The sequence below is a fragment of the Podarcis cretensis genome (genome assembly GCF_951804945.1).
Source record: "Podarcis cretensis genome assembly, chromosome: 3".
Taxonomy (NCBI): Eukaryota; Metazoa; Chordata; class Lepidosauria; order Squamata; family Lacertidae; genus Podarcis; species Podarcis cretensis.
Window position 1 is genome coordinate 44,734,608 of NC_137172.1, and position 15,333 is coordinate 44,749,940.

Consider the following 15,333-nt stretch of genomic DNA (forward strand, 5'->3'; position numbering starts at 1 on the left):
TGAACCAATGGTTTGACTTGGTATAAGGCACCTTCCTATGGAGCTGTCAGGAATTCAGTAGCACTTGGGGGGGACACAAACACTAAATAGTCCATCCTCATGTTAAACCACATATTGCTGTATCCAGTGTTTATTAAATGATGTATCAAGGACCAATGGGGAACTTCAGTGTCACAGCTTGCCCAGTGCCTCTTCCTTCCCCCTGCCCCTGATTGTGCCATTGACTTCTGGTTGGACTGAAACCCACACCAACAGCTCCCCATATGCTAGGTAAAGGTGGCTGGGAGACAAAGTTCAGAGGGGGAGGGAAATGTGGTGTCCCTCATCTAAGGGCAGGGGAGAGATGCTGAAAGAAATGAGAAAGAGATATAGGGTTAATTTTTTAAAGAAAGAATAACAACAATAAAGTGGCAACAGAAAAGTTGTTATAGAGGGAAGAAGTCAATGCTAAAGGAACAGGGAGCAGAGTTGAAACAAACAGGCAGTTTGGAGAAGAATAAGGCACAAGTATGACAAGGGATAAAAATACTTGGGGAAATATGAAAGAGAGGAGGAAATATAAAGCAAAATCTATGCATGAATGAAACTGAGCTATGGAACTCACAAGAAAATCTCTGAAGCAAAAAACTTGAGAAATTTCAAAGAGGGATTAGGTATCAGTAGAAAATGATGCCAGTAATTGTTAGCTGATTACGCCAAAGTCTGCCTCCCTCTGCTACAATTTTGTGACTAGTGGGTCTCAGTAATTTTAAGCTATATCAAATTGGAATGGAAGGGAGAGAGAGAGTTTGAGAACATGTTTATTGCTTGCTATAAATATTTGTTCACAGACATTTGTCCTAACACCCAAGCTTGTCACTTATCTACCACCATTATGAATAGTACTATGAACAGTGCTAAGGATTAGTGTCTCACACTGAATATTCACTTACTGTGAAAAACTCTATAAATTGAAAGTGGAGACGCTATGTGTTCTTTGCATTGTCTGTTTGTTTATTTTGTAGCACAAAAGAATCTTCAGTAAAAACAAAATTTTAAAAAACAACCAGTGCTAATAATTCAGTTCTTGAGTATCCAGAGGTCATTGCTAACATTACAGAACCATTCCTGAATAAATATTTTATTTTATTGTTAAAAAATTATTGCACAGAAGGAATGGACCAATTTGGGATTGGGATTTTGAAAAATATAAGATGATCAGCTTTTGAGGGTTTTAGAGAATGTTAGAAAATTGTGTTTAAAAGTATACTTGTATTAATCTTAGTTTGAAACATTACAACATTTGTTTAAAACATTACAGCATTTGTTTAAAACATTACAGTATTGTATGTTCATATACAGTTTAATAAGTACAAGCAATAATTTGTAACTGGGTTACTCATATTTCTTTGCTTCATCTGAAGAAACCGCTGAAGTAATCTCTGAATTAAATGACACCACTGGGTCCACAAAATGGAGTGCCCGAAATAATTTCACATACCGATAGTAGCTGAAGGCAAGGACTCCCCAAAAGAAAACAACTATCAGACAAGCCCAACCGGCAATCTTAAGCATGTTTAGGCTAAAATACGAACAAAATGGAACATAAGTGTGTGTGTGTTCATTCAAAGAGCAGCTGGATAATAAAATATTAATAATAATAATAATAATAATAATAATAATAATAATAATAATTTATTTATACCCCACCCACCTGGCTGGGTTTCCCCAGCCACTCTGGGCGGCTTCCAACAAAATATTAAAAAAACAATAAAATGCTTTATTGTCACAAGCTCTTTCCACTGAATGGAATGTAATTATTTGTTTAGCTTCCAATACATGTAGAATGTTATTGGAACACCTACACAGAGCTGGGGTGTGTTATAGCAGGCTGTGCCCCTCTCACCCAAACCTGACACTGCTGTGGCACTCACCATGCATGCCATACTCAACCCTTCTTCGAGGGGGAAATCGGAACCCATTCCAGGCACTGCGCCAGTGAACCAAACCAGCTTGGCCCAGCGTGGCTTTTCTATCCCACAGATTAGCAACTGTGGGTGGGTGGGACTAGGGAGATAGGCAAGAAGGGGTATATATCCCATTATTAAATATCCCAATAATTTATCTCCCAGTCGTTTTCCTTCCAGGGAGAAACACGCAACTGGCACAAAGACATATAAGAGTAAGCTGCTGTCTGTGTCCCCACCATGGCCACCATAGCTACAACCACCACTGCAGAAGTCAGAGCAGTGACTCCAAAACTGCAGCAGCAACTGTTGGATTGACATACATGTAATCTCCCCACAAGACTCCGTAGAATGGAACTGAAGAGATTGAAATACCGTACCAGTAATGGAAGCAGGGACTCTGCTACCTGAGTGTTCCTGTTTAGCTCCACCTCAAAAGAACCCATATTGTTCCTATTATGCTCCAAAGGCTGCATTCTGCTGCTGAACAAGACAACTGTCTCTGCCACCTGCCTGCATGTCTAATGGGATCTCAAAGCACCTATGTGCACCTGCTGGGATTGTATTATGGCTCCACCTTGTCCTCTGGGCAGAGCCCTAGGTGTCAAGAAACATTTGCCCTGCTTTCAAACAAACTGGCTCAATGATTGCTATTGTTGTTAATTCATGTGTATATCCTGCCTTTCAACCAGTCTGAGGTCCATAGAGATAAAAATGGCAAATACGCTTTGTATACTGTACAAAGTATTGCTGTGTTCTTTTAAAAGAAAAACCTTGCACTCAAAATGGTGAATTCTGGTAAGGATACAGGAATAAATTCCCTTATCGCAGGTGTTAGAAATAATTCCTCTCCCATCCAAATTAATGCTCTATTATTAAAGTTTGCCAAGGATGATGGTAGAAGTTACAGACTTATTTTGGATTCTTTTGTAAGCTAAATAAGGAAAGTTAGCTGGGGAATAGAGAGATCAGATAGAACTAGAAGCAAAATAAGTAAGAAATCACATTTTTTTCATGAGTCTGTAGTAAGCATATTTCTAGTTGCATGTGTGTGAGAAAAAATAATGCTTTAGGGAAGGGAAAAAAAATAAACCCTTGATACCTTTTGAAAGACTTACTAGATTTACTGTGTTGAAGGCTTTTGTGTACAAGAGCCCACATAATCAAACTAAGGATGTGCATCTTTAGGTTGCAGATAGAGTAGAAAAATATATAAACAGTAAAGCAAAAATGCAAGTATGTGATGATTCTATGCAAAGTGAAAGTGCAAATTCAAAACAGCTGTAAGTGGTGATAAATTTGGGTATAAGTGCTAAGAAGATGGCACTGTTGCTAATTCCTGCTGTTTTAAATGATTGCCTACTTACATTAAGCTTTGCATAGAAATATAATTCACTTGCATTTTGTGGCCTTTCGACTCCACCACCTCCATCCCACATTCCCTATGTAGAAACACACATCTGTCATTGAGGATTCACTTTATGTATCTTTATGTAACTGACATAAGCTTTTACCACAATATGTATTAGTCTTCAAGGTGTCACTTTTTGTTGTTTTTAGTCGGGTTGGTATTTTAACACATGGCTGGAATATTGAGGAACATAATTTGCTTGCTTGTTTGAATTTTCAGTGTATTTGTAGTAAAAGTGTGTCATGAATAGCTACTTCTTAGTATCAATACATTGAATGTAGCATGGTCTGTGTGGCTTTTATATGCATAAGGGATCACTTTTTGAAAGCATCTCCACATCAAACATCCAGGGTTGGACCTGAAGATGAAATTGTACATTTTCATAAGACTCCCATATCTTATGATCTAATTTTCTGAGACAATTTTTTACACAGAGAGAATGTTAACATTCATATTATCAATCTTCCATTGAACTAGAAAAAAATCTGCAAGCCTCTAGGCTTTTTAAGAACGTAGAAAGTAAATACATCTTCCCAGATTTCAGAACATGGAGTTTGTTCAACGGATTTTTACTAAACTTTGTATCAGGATTTTTACCAAACTTTTGTGCAGGAAAGGGAACTAATGCTTGATCTCATGCCAACAAATCAAGGGTACTAATGCCTACCTTTCAATGATGCCATATGTCCGAACTGCAAAATAAGCTTCATAAGGACAAAAACTGGAATAAAAAATGAGAGACTAAACATTATTTTTCATAACTGTAAACTACAGCAGTCTTCTAATGAGAGGGGAACCATCTTATAATTAGAGGGGAACCCCAAAAGGGTCAAATTTTAGACTATTACTGCTTTAGAAAAATCAAGTGTAAGATTCATGACAGTGATGATACTGTGAGAGGAGTGGTGACAGATACATTTGGGCCCTTCAGAGATGGGGCTACTGATACTAGTAGTCCTTGATAAACTTAACCAACATGAACAGGACTATTCTCCTTCCATATCAGCATGTGTTCTCTGCATGAGTATAAGAAAAAGGGGATGCTACCACAGCACCCCACCCCCCACCCCCCTCATTTGTGAGATTAGTTATGTAACTGTTTTTCCATATGTACATAAGAAGCTGTAATTGCTGATGTTTGTACAGAGATTAAATTAGGTGAACACACTCTCTGCATGGGTGTGTGTGAGGTTTTTCTACTCTAAGAAAATATTGTGTGTAAAAAAAAGCAGAACTGGTAACAAACTATACTTGCAGATTGACTGATTTTGTCTTCCTCCTTGGATACCATCAGTTTAGGACATGTGCAGAGACGATATGCCAGGACCCTCCCATAACACAAAAGGGGTGAGATTCAGAGTCCTGTGTACCTTATTTTATTTAAATTGTTTTACTGTATTTGTCATCCAATAACTAAAGTTTTCTGGGTGATATTCAGCACACTGAACTGAAAATCTGCTATGTTATTGTGTTCCTAAGTAACAGCTAGATGTCATCTCTGCTACTGACCTATTGTATAATGTACACCATATATGACACTCAGTATTAGGTCTATATACCGTATTTTTCGCTCTATAACACGCACCCGACCATAACACGCACATAGTTTTTAGAGGAGGAAAACAAGAAAAAAAATATTCTAAATGAAACAGTGGATGTATGATTTTTGTGGTTCATGCTGTGGCCACAGACATGTGATCTGACAGTGAGTTTGGAGTAGCCCAATGCAAAAATCCTGAGGATCCATGTGGATCCATGCTTTGTAACCACATTTTTGCACCACTGTGACCCTAGGCAACAGTGGGTGCGTGATTTTTTTGGTGCAAGATGTAGCCATGGACATGCTATGTGATCTGATGGTGAATTTGGGGTGACCCAATGCAAAAATCCTGAGGATCCATGTGGATCCGTGCTTTGTAACCACGTTTTTGCACCACTGTGACCCTAGGCAACAGTGGGTGCGTGATTTTTTTGGTGCAAGATGTAGCCATGAACATGCTATGTGATCTGATGGTGAATTTGGGGTGACCCAATGCAAAAATCCTGAGGATCCATGTGGATCCGTGCTTTGTAACCACGTTTTTGCACCATTGTGGCCCCATGCCACAGTGGGTGCGTGATTTTTTTGGTGCAGGCTGTAGCCATGGACATGCTATGTTATCTGATGGTGAATTTGGGGTGACCCAGTGCAAAGATCCTGTGGATCCATGCTTTGTAACCACGTTTTTGCACCATTGCAGCCCCAGGCAACAGTGGGTGCGTGATTTTTTTGGTACAGACTGTAGCCATGGTCATTTAATGTGATCTGATGGTGAATTTGGGGTGACCCAATGCAAAAATCCTGAGGATCCATGTGGATCCGTGCTTTGTCACCACGTTTTAAATGGGGAGGGAAGGAAAAACACAGAAGGGACAAGAAGCACAAGAGGGGTGTGCGGAGAAGCAGCTGGCTAAGAATGCAGGGGAGGAGTTTAACGGGGTGGGGGGGGAGGAAAGGAAGGCAAAAGTCCCCCCCCCCCAAGCCAGCCCTCTCTCTCTCCGACCTGCATGTTTTTTCGGCTGCCTGCGAGTCCCTAGAGCACGGAGAGGAGCAGGTGGTGGGCTGGAGCCTGCACGCAGTGTGACTAGGAAAGAATTAGAAGGAAGGACTCGATCCTTTCCTTAACCCTCTGCTCTTTGTTGAGTTTGAGCAAACGCAGCAACAGAAGCGGGAGGGCAGTAAGACCCTGAGGCAGAATGCAGGAAAGCAGCAGCTTCCGTCTTCCCTCCGCCTGCCCGCCCGATCTTATTTTTGCCTATTTTTGCCCCTGCGCTCCAGCGAGTCAGCTCCAGGGACCACACATTCGCTCAATAACACGCACAGACATTTCCCCTTACTTTTTAGGAGAAAAAATCTGCGTGTTATAGAGCGAAATTTACGGTACTCAAAGAAGATCCATTGAAACTATTTAACTATTTAATTGAAACTATTATACTATTTAAGTAACTTAAGACTACTGATATCAATGGATCTACTTTGAATACGAGTTGAGTATCGTCCCAAACACTTAGGAATTAACTTAATTACAAATTTATAAACATGTTCCATTCAGGTATAATTATATTCAACAAAAGAGGTTTAAAGACTGTCTCAAGGCAAATCTAAAAAAATGTATTATAAACACCAACAAATGGGAAACACTGGCCTGCGAGCGCTCCAATTGGAGAACAGCCTTTACCAAATGTGTCATGGGCTTTGAAGACACTCGAACTCAGGATGCAAGGAGAAACGTGTTAAGAGGAAGGCACGCTTGGCAAATCCACACCGTGATCAACTCCTGCCCGGAAACCAATGTCCCCACTGTGGAAGGATGTGTGGATCCAGAATTGGCCTCCACAGTCACTTACGGACTCATTGTTAAAACCGTGTTTATGGAAGACAATCTTACTTGGCAACGAGTGATCACCAAAGAAGAAGAAAGAAGATACTTAACCATACAGCTGCTAATTATGTTAAAGCTAACCTGTAGTTTGGATCCATTATCTTCAATCTGAACAGGAAAATGCCAGCATAGTCCTGAGGCCAAATGATAGAGTTGATGCCAGAATGGTTCATGAGTTCATACTGATTATCTAGTGTCCCTAGAAGTCCAGCACCACCACTCATAAAACAGGATACGTAATTCTGGGTGGGGAAATGTAATTAATTTACCATAAGACACACATCTATAATACGTGAGGAATATGCTAAGTACAAATAATATACCTGTTTTATGTCCTAAAGTGTTTGCATAATAAATAAGTAGCTGATTCTGTAGTTGTTGGGTTGCAAAAAATAATTAGGTATAGCTTAAGACACTATAGTTTTCAAAATATTGGCAAATCATGCAATCCAGAACATCAGCAAAGCTGGTGGATAGGAGGAAGACCAAAGATGGAAGATCCAAAATATCTAAAGCTCTGCTTGGGACACACAAACAGGGTGGATAGAAGGGTGGAACTCCCTTTCTGGCCGGTTTTGAGAGGGTGGGGGTAACATTACAATTTCCCACCTATTGTTTCCATGGCATATATTTTGTTCTGTTTGGCGTGTGTAAGAAGAAGGGGAAGGCTTTGGATTCATGTCCCCTTTTTACCTCTACTGGTATCTGTAAGATAAGGGCTACATATGTTTTTACAGGGCTGGTAGGTGCCTTACAAGGTCAGATTTCCTGTTTCAAGGTACGGCACCACCTGCTGCCTTTGGAGAAGGAGATCCAAAACATCATATAGCTCTAGAGATGCACTGTTAGTGACCACAGGATTGTGCCCTAAGTATTATTGCATTGCCTCTTGAATATTAATTTGTGCGTCCTGATCAATATTCATAGGCAAAATACCATGAGAGCTTCAGAATTCATATTATTAATTTCCTTATTATATACATTTTCTTACCTGTCTCCCCCAAAAGCGATCTATAGTATATGCAGTAATGCTTTCTAGATCCTGAGGAACCATCGAAGACATATTTTGTGCTTTGCTCAAACAGCGTACCTGTTCAAAGAATATAAATGCACAAAGTAAAACAGAAATCACATGCACAGTCTCAGTCAAAGTCTCAGCTGTACAGCATATTTAAATTTTATCAATCTCTTAAGCTTGATACTGATGAAACTGGTAAATATAAAAGTTTAAAGCATTGTAACACAAATACAACCGTTCATAGATTTCAGTCCATCCTGTTTTGCCTCCTGACACTTTGTCAACCTTACTGGGATCTCAGGTAAGGTCATGTGCAGCATTCGGAAGCCTTATATGGTCTCGTGGAGGCTCTCACAAGAGCTTGCCAGAAGCCACCACCACATCTACTTGCTTCTCTGGTAGTGTGTGTGCGTGGACACACAGAGGTATTCCTTGCTTTCCACTGCCTGTTTGGACCTATGTCTGCCGGATGCAATGGACACTGCCTCCAAAACCTTGGGGCAACAATTAAGGCACTGGCTCAAGCTAGGAATCTGTGGTGGACTTTGTGCCCCTTAAAAATTCTGAAGATTCTGATATTTCTTCCCATGGTAATTTTAAAAATGTAGTGTTGATAAGGTGTCTGGTCTAGAGGTTAGAAGGGTCAATTGGAGTGTGCCAATCTCATAGATCCTTAGAATACTCGTATTTGGTGTTTTCTCAAATTTGGACAGAGCAGATGTAAATATTACATATGTCATGTTAAATGCAATAGCACATAGGTTTTGGCCCTCAGTTTAGCATTTATACTCACTACAGATAACTTTTAAGGGGGAAGTGAAGTCAAGAAGCAGGAGGATAATTCTGAGTGGCAGCTAAGTTTCACATACTAATTGGAATGAACCAACCAATTTCTGGGCAGGCAGCTTATAGTTTGTATCTGTTGGGCTGTACACAACTGTTCCGTTATTAAAAACCATGTATTGAATAAATTATTGTGTGTAGTTCACCATACTACACAAAAAGGAATTTAATGCATTTGGCAAGTTCAGTTGGTTAGAGCGTGGTGCTGATAATGCCAAGGTTTCAGGTTCAATCCCCATATGGAACAGCTGCCTATTCCTGCATTGCAGGGGGTTGGACTAGATGATCCTCAGGGTCCCTTCCAACTCTGCAATTCTATGATTCAGTTATTTCAGTACTTGTGTCTTGTCTATTAAACATGTTGCTTCTAAAGTTTTGAAGAATTTGCTTTTAAATCAATTTAGCACTGTCAAGAGGGACGCGGGTGGCGCTGTGGGTTAAACCACAGAGCCTAGGGCTTGCCGATCAGAAGGTCGGCTGTTCGAATCCCCGCGACGGGGTGAGCTCCCGTTGCTCGGTCCCTGCTCCTGCCAACCTAGCAGTTCGAAAGCACGTCAAAGTGCAAGTAGATAAATAGGTATCGCTCTGGCGGGAAGGTAAACGGCGTTTCCGTGCGCTGTTCTGGTTCGTCAGAAGCGGCTTAGTCATGCTGGCCACATGACCCGGAAGCTGTACGCTGGCTCCCTCGGCCAATAAAGTGAGATGAGTGCCGCAACCCCAAAGAGTCGGCCACGACTGGACCTAATAGTCAGGGGTCCCTTTACCTTTACTTTAGCACTGTCAAGAGCTGTGTAAAAGACTGATTCAAACAACATCCATTAAAAAACCCTATTGTAAACAAAAATTTATATTTATTAAAAGCATTTATATACCACTTACTATTTCAAAGATGTTACCGTATTTTTCGCTCTATAGGACACACTTTCCCCCCTCTAAAAATGAAGGGGAAATGTGTGTGCATCCTATGGAGTGAATGCAGGCTTTCGATGAAGCCTGGAGAGCGAGAGGGGTTGGTGCGCACCGACCCCTCTCGCTCTCCAGGCTTCAGGAAGCTATCCGCAAGCCTTTGGAGCCCGGTGGGAGCTCCCACCGGGCTCCGAAGGCTTGCAGATAGCAACCTGCAGCCTGAAGCCCAGGGAGCGCAACGCTGCCCAGGCTTCAGGCAGCTATCCGCAAACCTTCGGAGCACTCCCCCAGCCCGCAAGCTCTGGGAGTGGTGGCAAGGCTGCACAACCTTGCCTCCGCTCCCGGACCTGAATTTTTTTTCTTTATTTCCCCCCCAAAAAACTAGGTGCGCCCTATGGTCCGGTGCGCCCTATGGAGTGAAAAATATGGTATTATCACTAAAATAAAAACACAACCTCAAACCAGTTAAACAGCAATATAAAAGCATTCAAAAGTGAATAAAGCAGAAATTTGTAAGATTCAAACATGTAAAAAAGGTTCAATCTTAGATGTTGGGGAAAGCCTGAGCAAAAATATGTCTTCACAATACATCTATCTGAAGCAACTGGTGGTTGCTGTTTCATGAATGGCAGATGGAAGGGCATTTCACAGTTGAGGAGCAACAGCAGAAAATGCTGATTTTGAAGTCATTGCCCCAAGACATTTTATGGGGTGAGTGGTGCCATGAGAATTTCCCCCCCAGTTGATCTAAATGATCTTAAGGTCTAAAATGGGGCAGGTGGTCTCTTATTCTTGATTAACCTGAAAGGTTAGTGTACAAATGTCTGCTCACCTGTTGTACTGTTGTGTTATAACGGTAGTCATTCCTGCCATTCATCTCCCACAATATATAATTTGCCTCAACAGTCCCAATCATGTTTTCACGCTCATATCTAGAAAGAACAGAAATACAGTGTCATGTCTCTGTAAAGGACAAAAAAAGACCAAAAACAACAACAACAAAAACCATACTAAGGGTATACACTACTGTAGGCCAGAGTTCTTGCCAATAAGGCAATTTTTAAAAATATGGAACTGGTGGGGAATTGTGGTAATGAAGATAATAGCTGCATTATCACTCTTTTATCTTTCATCTGATTGGGATGGTCAAAGAAAGGGCTTAATGAATAAATATATATAAATACATATTTTCCATGGGTTTATAGTGTTTAAAAGCTGCTTACAAGAGAACAGTAGGACGAAATGGACGTGCGTAATGGACCTCTATTGGGCAACCAAATAGTGCAAAATTGTACTCTTGCACCTAGGAGAAAGGTAGGTTAACATAAATCTCTCCTTGCCTTCTATTTGCATCAATAGTATACTTAACATATTTATTTATTCACTTTATTAGTTGCTTGGCACTTAAGGAGTCTCCAAGTGACTTACAAAACTTGACTTACAAAGCATAAAGCATGGCAGAGAATCAGAAAGAAGTACATTGTATTACAATAAAAGCTATGCAAACGCCACAAAACAGCAGAAAAACCTTCAACAGAAAAACGCCATTACAGTTGTACCTTGGTTTTCAAATGCCTTCGTACTCGGACGTTTTGGCTCCCAAACGCTGCAAACCTGGAAGTGACTGTTCCAGTTCGCAAACTATTTTTGGAAGCCGAAAGTCCGACGGGGCTTCCGCGGCTTCTGATTGGCTTCAGGACCTTCCTGCAGCCAATCAGAAGCTGAACTTTGGTTTCCAAATGTTTTGGAAGTCGAACGGACTTCCGGAACAGATTCCATTCAACTTCCAAGGTATTTCTGTTATAGCAAAACCATCGTAATCTCTCAAATGCTCTGTAGGTATGTTTTTACCTAGTGCCAAAAGCAGGAGCTGGTTAGGGAAAGTTTTCCACTAGTGGGAGCTATAACTGAAAATTAAATGTGTAGTTCTTACCCAGTATTCTCCCTGTGTTTTGACCCATCGATATTTCCTAATGTGAGAAAAAAAATAAAGTTTGTCAATGGTAAGGACAATGTTTTATTTATTTATTTATTTATTTATTTATCTATTTATTATTATTATTATTATTATTATTATTATACCCCCACCCATCTGTCTGGGTTTACCCAGACACTCTGGGTGGCCCATAGCATATTTTAGAACATAATAAAACATCAAACATTAAAATCTTCCGGATACAGGGCTGCCTTCAGATGTCTTCTAAAAATCAGATAGTGTTTTATTTCCTTGACATCTGAAGGGAGGGTGTTCCACAGGGAGGGTGCCACTGCCGAGAAAGCCCTCTGCCTGGTTCTCTGTATCCTCGCTTCTTGCAGTGAAGGAACCAGCAGAAGACCCTTGGAGGAGGATCTCAGTGTCTGGGCTGAACAACGAGGGAAAGAAATGCTCCTTCAGGTATACTAGACCAAGGCCATTTAGGGCTTTAAAGATCAGCACCAACACTTTGAATTGTGCTCGGAAGCACGCTGGAAGCCAATGAAGATCCTTTAGGACTGGTGCTATATGGTCCTGGCGGCCACTCCCAATCACCAGTCTAGCTGCCACATTCTGGATTAATTGTAGTTTCTGGGTCACCTTCAAAGCATAGCAGCAGTCCAAGCGGGAGATAATCAGAGCATGTACCACTCTGGTGAGACAGTGTGCAGGCAGGTAGGGTCTCAGCCAGCGTATCAGGTGGAGCTGGTAAACAGCTGCCCTGGACACAGAATTGACCTGCGTCCCCATGGACAGTTATGAGTCCCAGCCTGCGCACCTGGTCCTTCAGGGGCACAGTTACCCCATTCAGGACCAGGGAGCCCCCCCACCTGCCTGCCTCCTGTCCCCCAAAACAGTACGTCCATCTTGTCAGGATTCAACCTTAATACGATAGCCACCATACATCCTCCAACTGCTTCCAGACACTCACACAGGACCTTAACTGCCTTCACTGGTTCAGATTTGAAGGAGAGGTCAAGCTGGGTACTATCCGCATACTGATGAACACCCAGCCCAAACCCCCTGATAATCTCTCCCAGCAGCATAATATAGATGTTATTGCCTATAATGTGTGATTAGGTCTCACACTTTAAATTTTAGAGTCACAACTGCTCCACCATTTGCCTCCTCATTTTTCACTACTAAATAGCTGTGCACTCCATTGCAATTCCCGAATGCTCAGTCCTCAAAAGGAAAAAGTGAAACGAGAAAATTAGGAGAAAATATTTAGCAGATTGAGGATGAGAAGGGAAACGGAGCCACTTTCACTTAGCTGACAAACCAGCAACTTCCAGCTCCTCTTCTTGTTCCCCCTGCTCAATTTCAGCTGCTCATTATAAAGAGTTTTGGAACTAAGGACTACTAGTTTCTGATTTTGCTTCTCCACACTCCTTCATCCCAATTCCTTTCCCTTTTGTGTCATGGCCTTTAGATTATAAACCCAAGAGCAGGGTATTTTATGACTGATCTTTGTAAACCACCCTGGAAGCCTTTTTTCACTGGAGAATAATTTTAAAAATCCTACAAACAAACAGGCTATGGAACATGGCTGAGAACAGGCATCCTATAAAATAAAATAGAATTTATTTTTTTAAGTGCTTTTTCTCTATTGTTTATCATTAAACTTGTAAAATGTTTTTCCTGATAATGACTACCACACCCTCCAACAAAGAACTGGAAAGATGGCTTTATTTGCCCTTGCAGTGGAACATGTTCAGTAAAAGTGGAGTGTTTTAATGAATTATATAAGTATATACCGGTAAGTCTTGACAACATATATATTGATTCATGGTTCTTGTCATATCTGCCTATGATATACCTATGCAGCTACTGTCTTTAAAGTTTTGTTTTCTATTGATGTGTTAGTTTTGTTACAGCTTATGGACAATAAAATAACATATTTATCTTATTTACACTTTCCATATAGCAAAAGGATATGGTGGAGTATAAATTTAGCAAAAGACTTAGTAGCAAGCTCACTATTGTGTTTTGGGACAGACTAAATGGGTTTGCCAGCAAAGTTAAAATACTGCTGCTTGGATGATCTTTTGGAGGGAGGAATTTTGTATCTGGATTCACTATGTCAGTCTCAGAAATGATCAGCACTATCAGAGTTGGCAGCTCTGATGAATGACAGCATTAAAAAAACAAAAAATTGATGCCTGTACTCTACCACCTACAGAACACTTAAATAAATTGGAAAAGCAGTCGAAAACTATTTATTTCCATCCATATTTTATATGAAGTTTCTTACGCGGGTATTTTGAATGTAAAAGTTTGATTGCTACAATCTGTGGGTCTGTGGACACAAAAAAGAGAAATACAATTATATAAAGATATTTATGATTAAATGATAGTTTGAAAATATAGCACAGAATTTATTATGGTCCTTCTACATTTTATATATCATTAATATTCTTATTATTTCATTTATATATAATTGAATGCCAAAATAGGGTTCTAAAAGGTTTACGAGGTATAAAACCAATTATATTAAAATATAAACATCCATAATTAAAATACACAATAAAACAATCTAATGAAAATAACACAGCAATTTAAACAGAGGTCTCTGGTGAAGAGTTCAAGAGAATGCCTACATAGATAGAAGCATGTTCTAAAGCTGGAAGAATATCAGTACAAATGCAATTTCTTGCATTTCAGTAAGGAGTGTACAGTTGGCCTGCAACTTACACAGAGGCAACATTCCAAGGGTTTGCATGCAAAGGCAGGAAGACCCCTGAAACTGCCACCACATGACTATCCCTATCTTACAGGAAGTGGTGGAGGAAGAGGGGTGCGGGGTGTGTGGTCCACCCTGGGTTTCATCAACGGGGGGGGGGGGTTGACAAAATGAGTTGATTAAAAAAACTGGGCTCACAAAACTTTTTAGGAGGGACGTGGTGGCTGTGGCTGGATGGTTAGGTGGGAGCTGGTTGAAGTTAAATCCTTTGAAGACAGAGGTCCTCTGGCTGGGACGGGACGATAAGGGATTGAGGGCACAACTCCCATCTCTTGCGGGGGTGCAATTAGTGCCAGCAACGTCCGTTAAAGAGTTTGGGTGTAATCTTCGACACCTCCCTTTCCATGAAGGCACAGATTACAGCTATAACAAAGGCGGCATTTTTTCATCTCCGCCAAGCTAAGCAGTTGGCTCCTTACCTCTCTCACCCTGACCTAGCCACTGTGATCCACGCGATGGTCACCTCCAGACTGGATTATTGTAACTCGCTCTACGTGGGGCTGCCCTAAGACTGACCCAGAAACTCCAGCGGGTGCAGAATGCCGCGGCGAGACTCCTTACGGAGTCTTCACTGCGAGATCACATTTACCCGGTGCTATACCAGCTGCACTGGCTCCTGGTGGAGTACAGGATCAGGTTTAAGGTGCTGCTTTTAACATTTAAAGCCCTATGAGGCCAAGGACCCTCGTACCTACGGGACCGCCTCTCCTGGTATGTCCCACAGAGGAACTTATGATCTTCAAATAAAATATCCTGAAGGTCCCAGGCCACCGAGAGGTTAGGCTGGCCTCAACTAGAGCCAGGTCTTTTTCGGCTGCGGCTCCAATCTGGTGGAACGCTCTGTCACAAGAGACTAGGGCCCTGCGGGACTTGACATCTTTCTGCAGGGCCTGCAAGACAGAGCTGTTCCACCAGGCCTTTGGTCAGGGTGCAGCCTGACTCCCTCCTTTGGCAATCTCTACAGAACTTTAGCTTAATGGTTGCCATCAATTTGATTTTAATTAATTTTTATAATGAAATGTTTTTAGAATGTTGTACTATTTTATTGTTGCTAGCCGCCCTGAGCCCA

The 15,333-nt window shown here is 41.2% G+C and overlaps 1 protein-coding gene across 1 annotated transcript in view; it reads right to left on the reverse strand.

Moving 5' to 3' along the window:
* Nucleotides 1-388: 388 nt before the first annotated feature.
* CATSPERE (catsper channel auxiliary subunit epsilon) overlaps nucleotides 389-15,333 on the reverse strand; it is a 51,392-nt gene continuing 36,447 nt past the window's right edge. The window contains exons 15-22 of the mRNA XM_079969489.1: nucleotides 13,776-13,820; nucleotides 11,480-11,516; nucleotides 10,770-10,849; nucleotides 10,379-10,478; nucleotides 7,771-7,869; nucleotides 6,861-7,021; nucleotides 4,025-4,078; nucleotides 389-1,561 (exon numbers count right to left, since the gene is read on the reverse strand). Coding sequence (XP_079825615.1) covers nucleotides 1,375-1,561; nucleotides 4,025-4,078; nucleotides 6,861-7,021; nucleotides 7,771-7,869; nucleotides 10,379-10,478; nucleotides 10,770-10,849; nucleotides 11,480-11,516; nucleotides 13,776-13,820 — 763 coding nt within the window. The 3' untranslated portion in view covers nucleotides 389-1,374. The remainder of the gene's footprint in view (nucleotides 1,562-4,024; nucleotides 4,079-6,860; nucleotides 7,022-7,770; nucleotides 7,870-10,378; nucleotides 10,479-10,769; nucleotides 10,850-11,479; nucleotides 11,517-13,775; nucleotides 13,821-15,333) is intronic.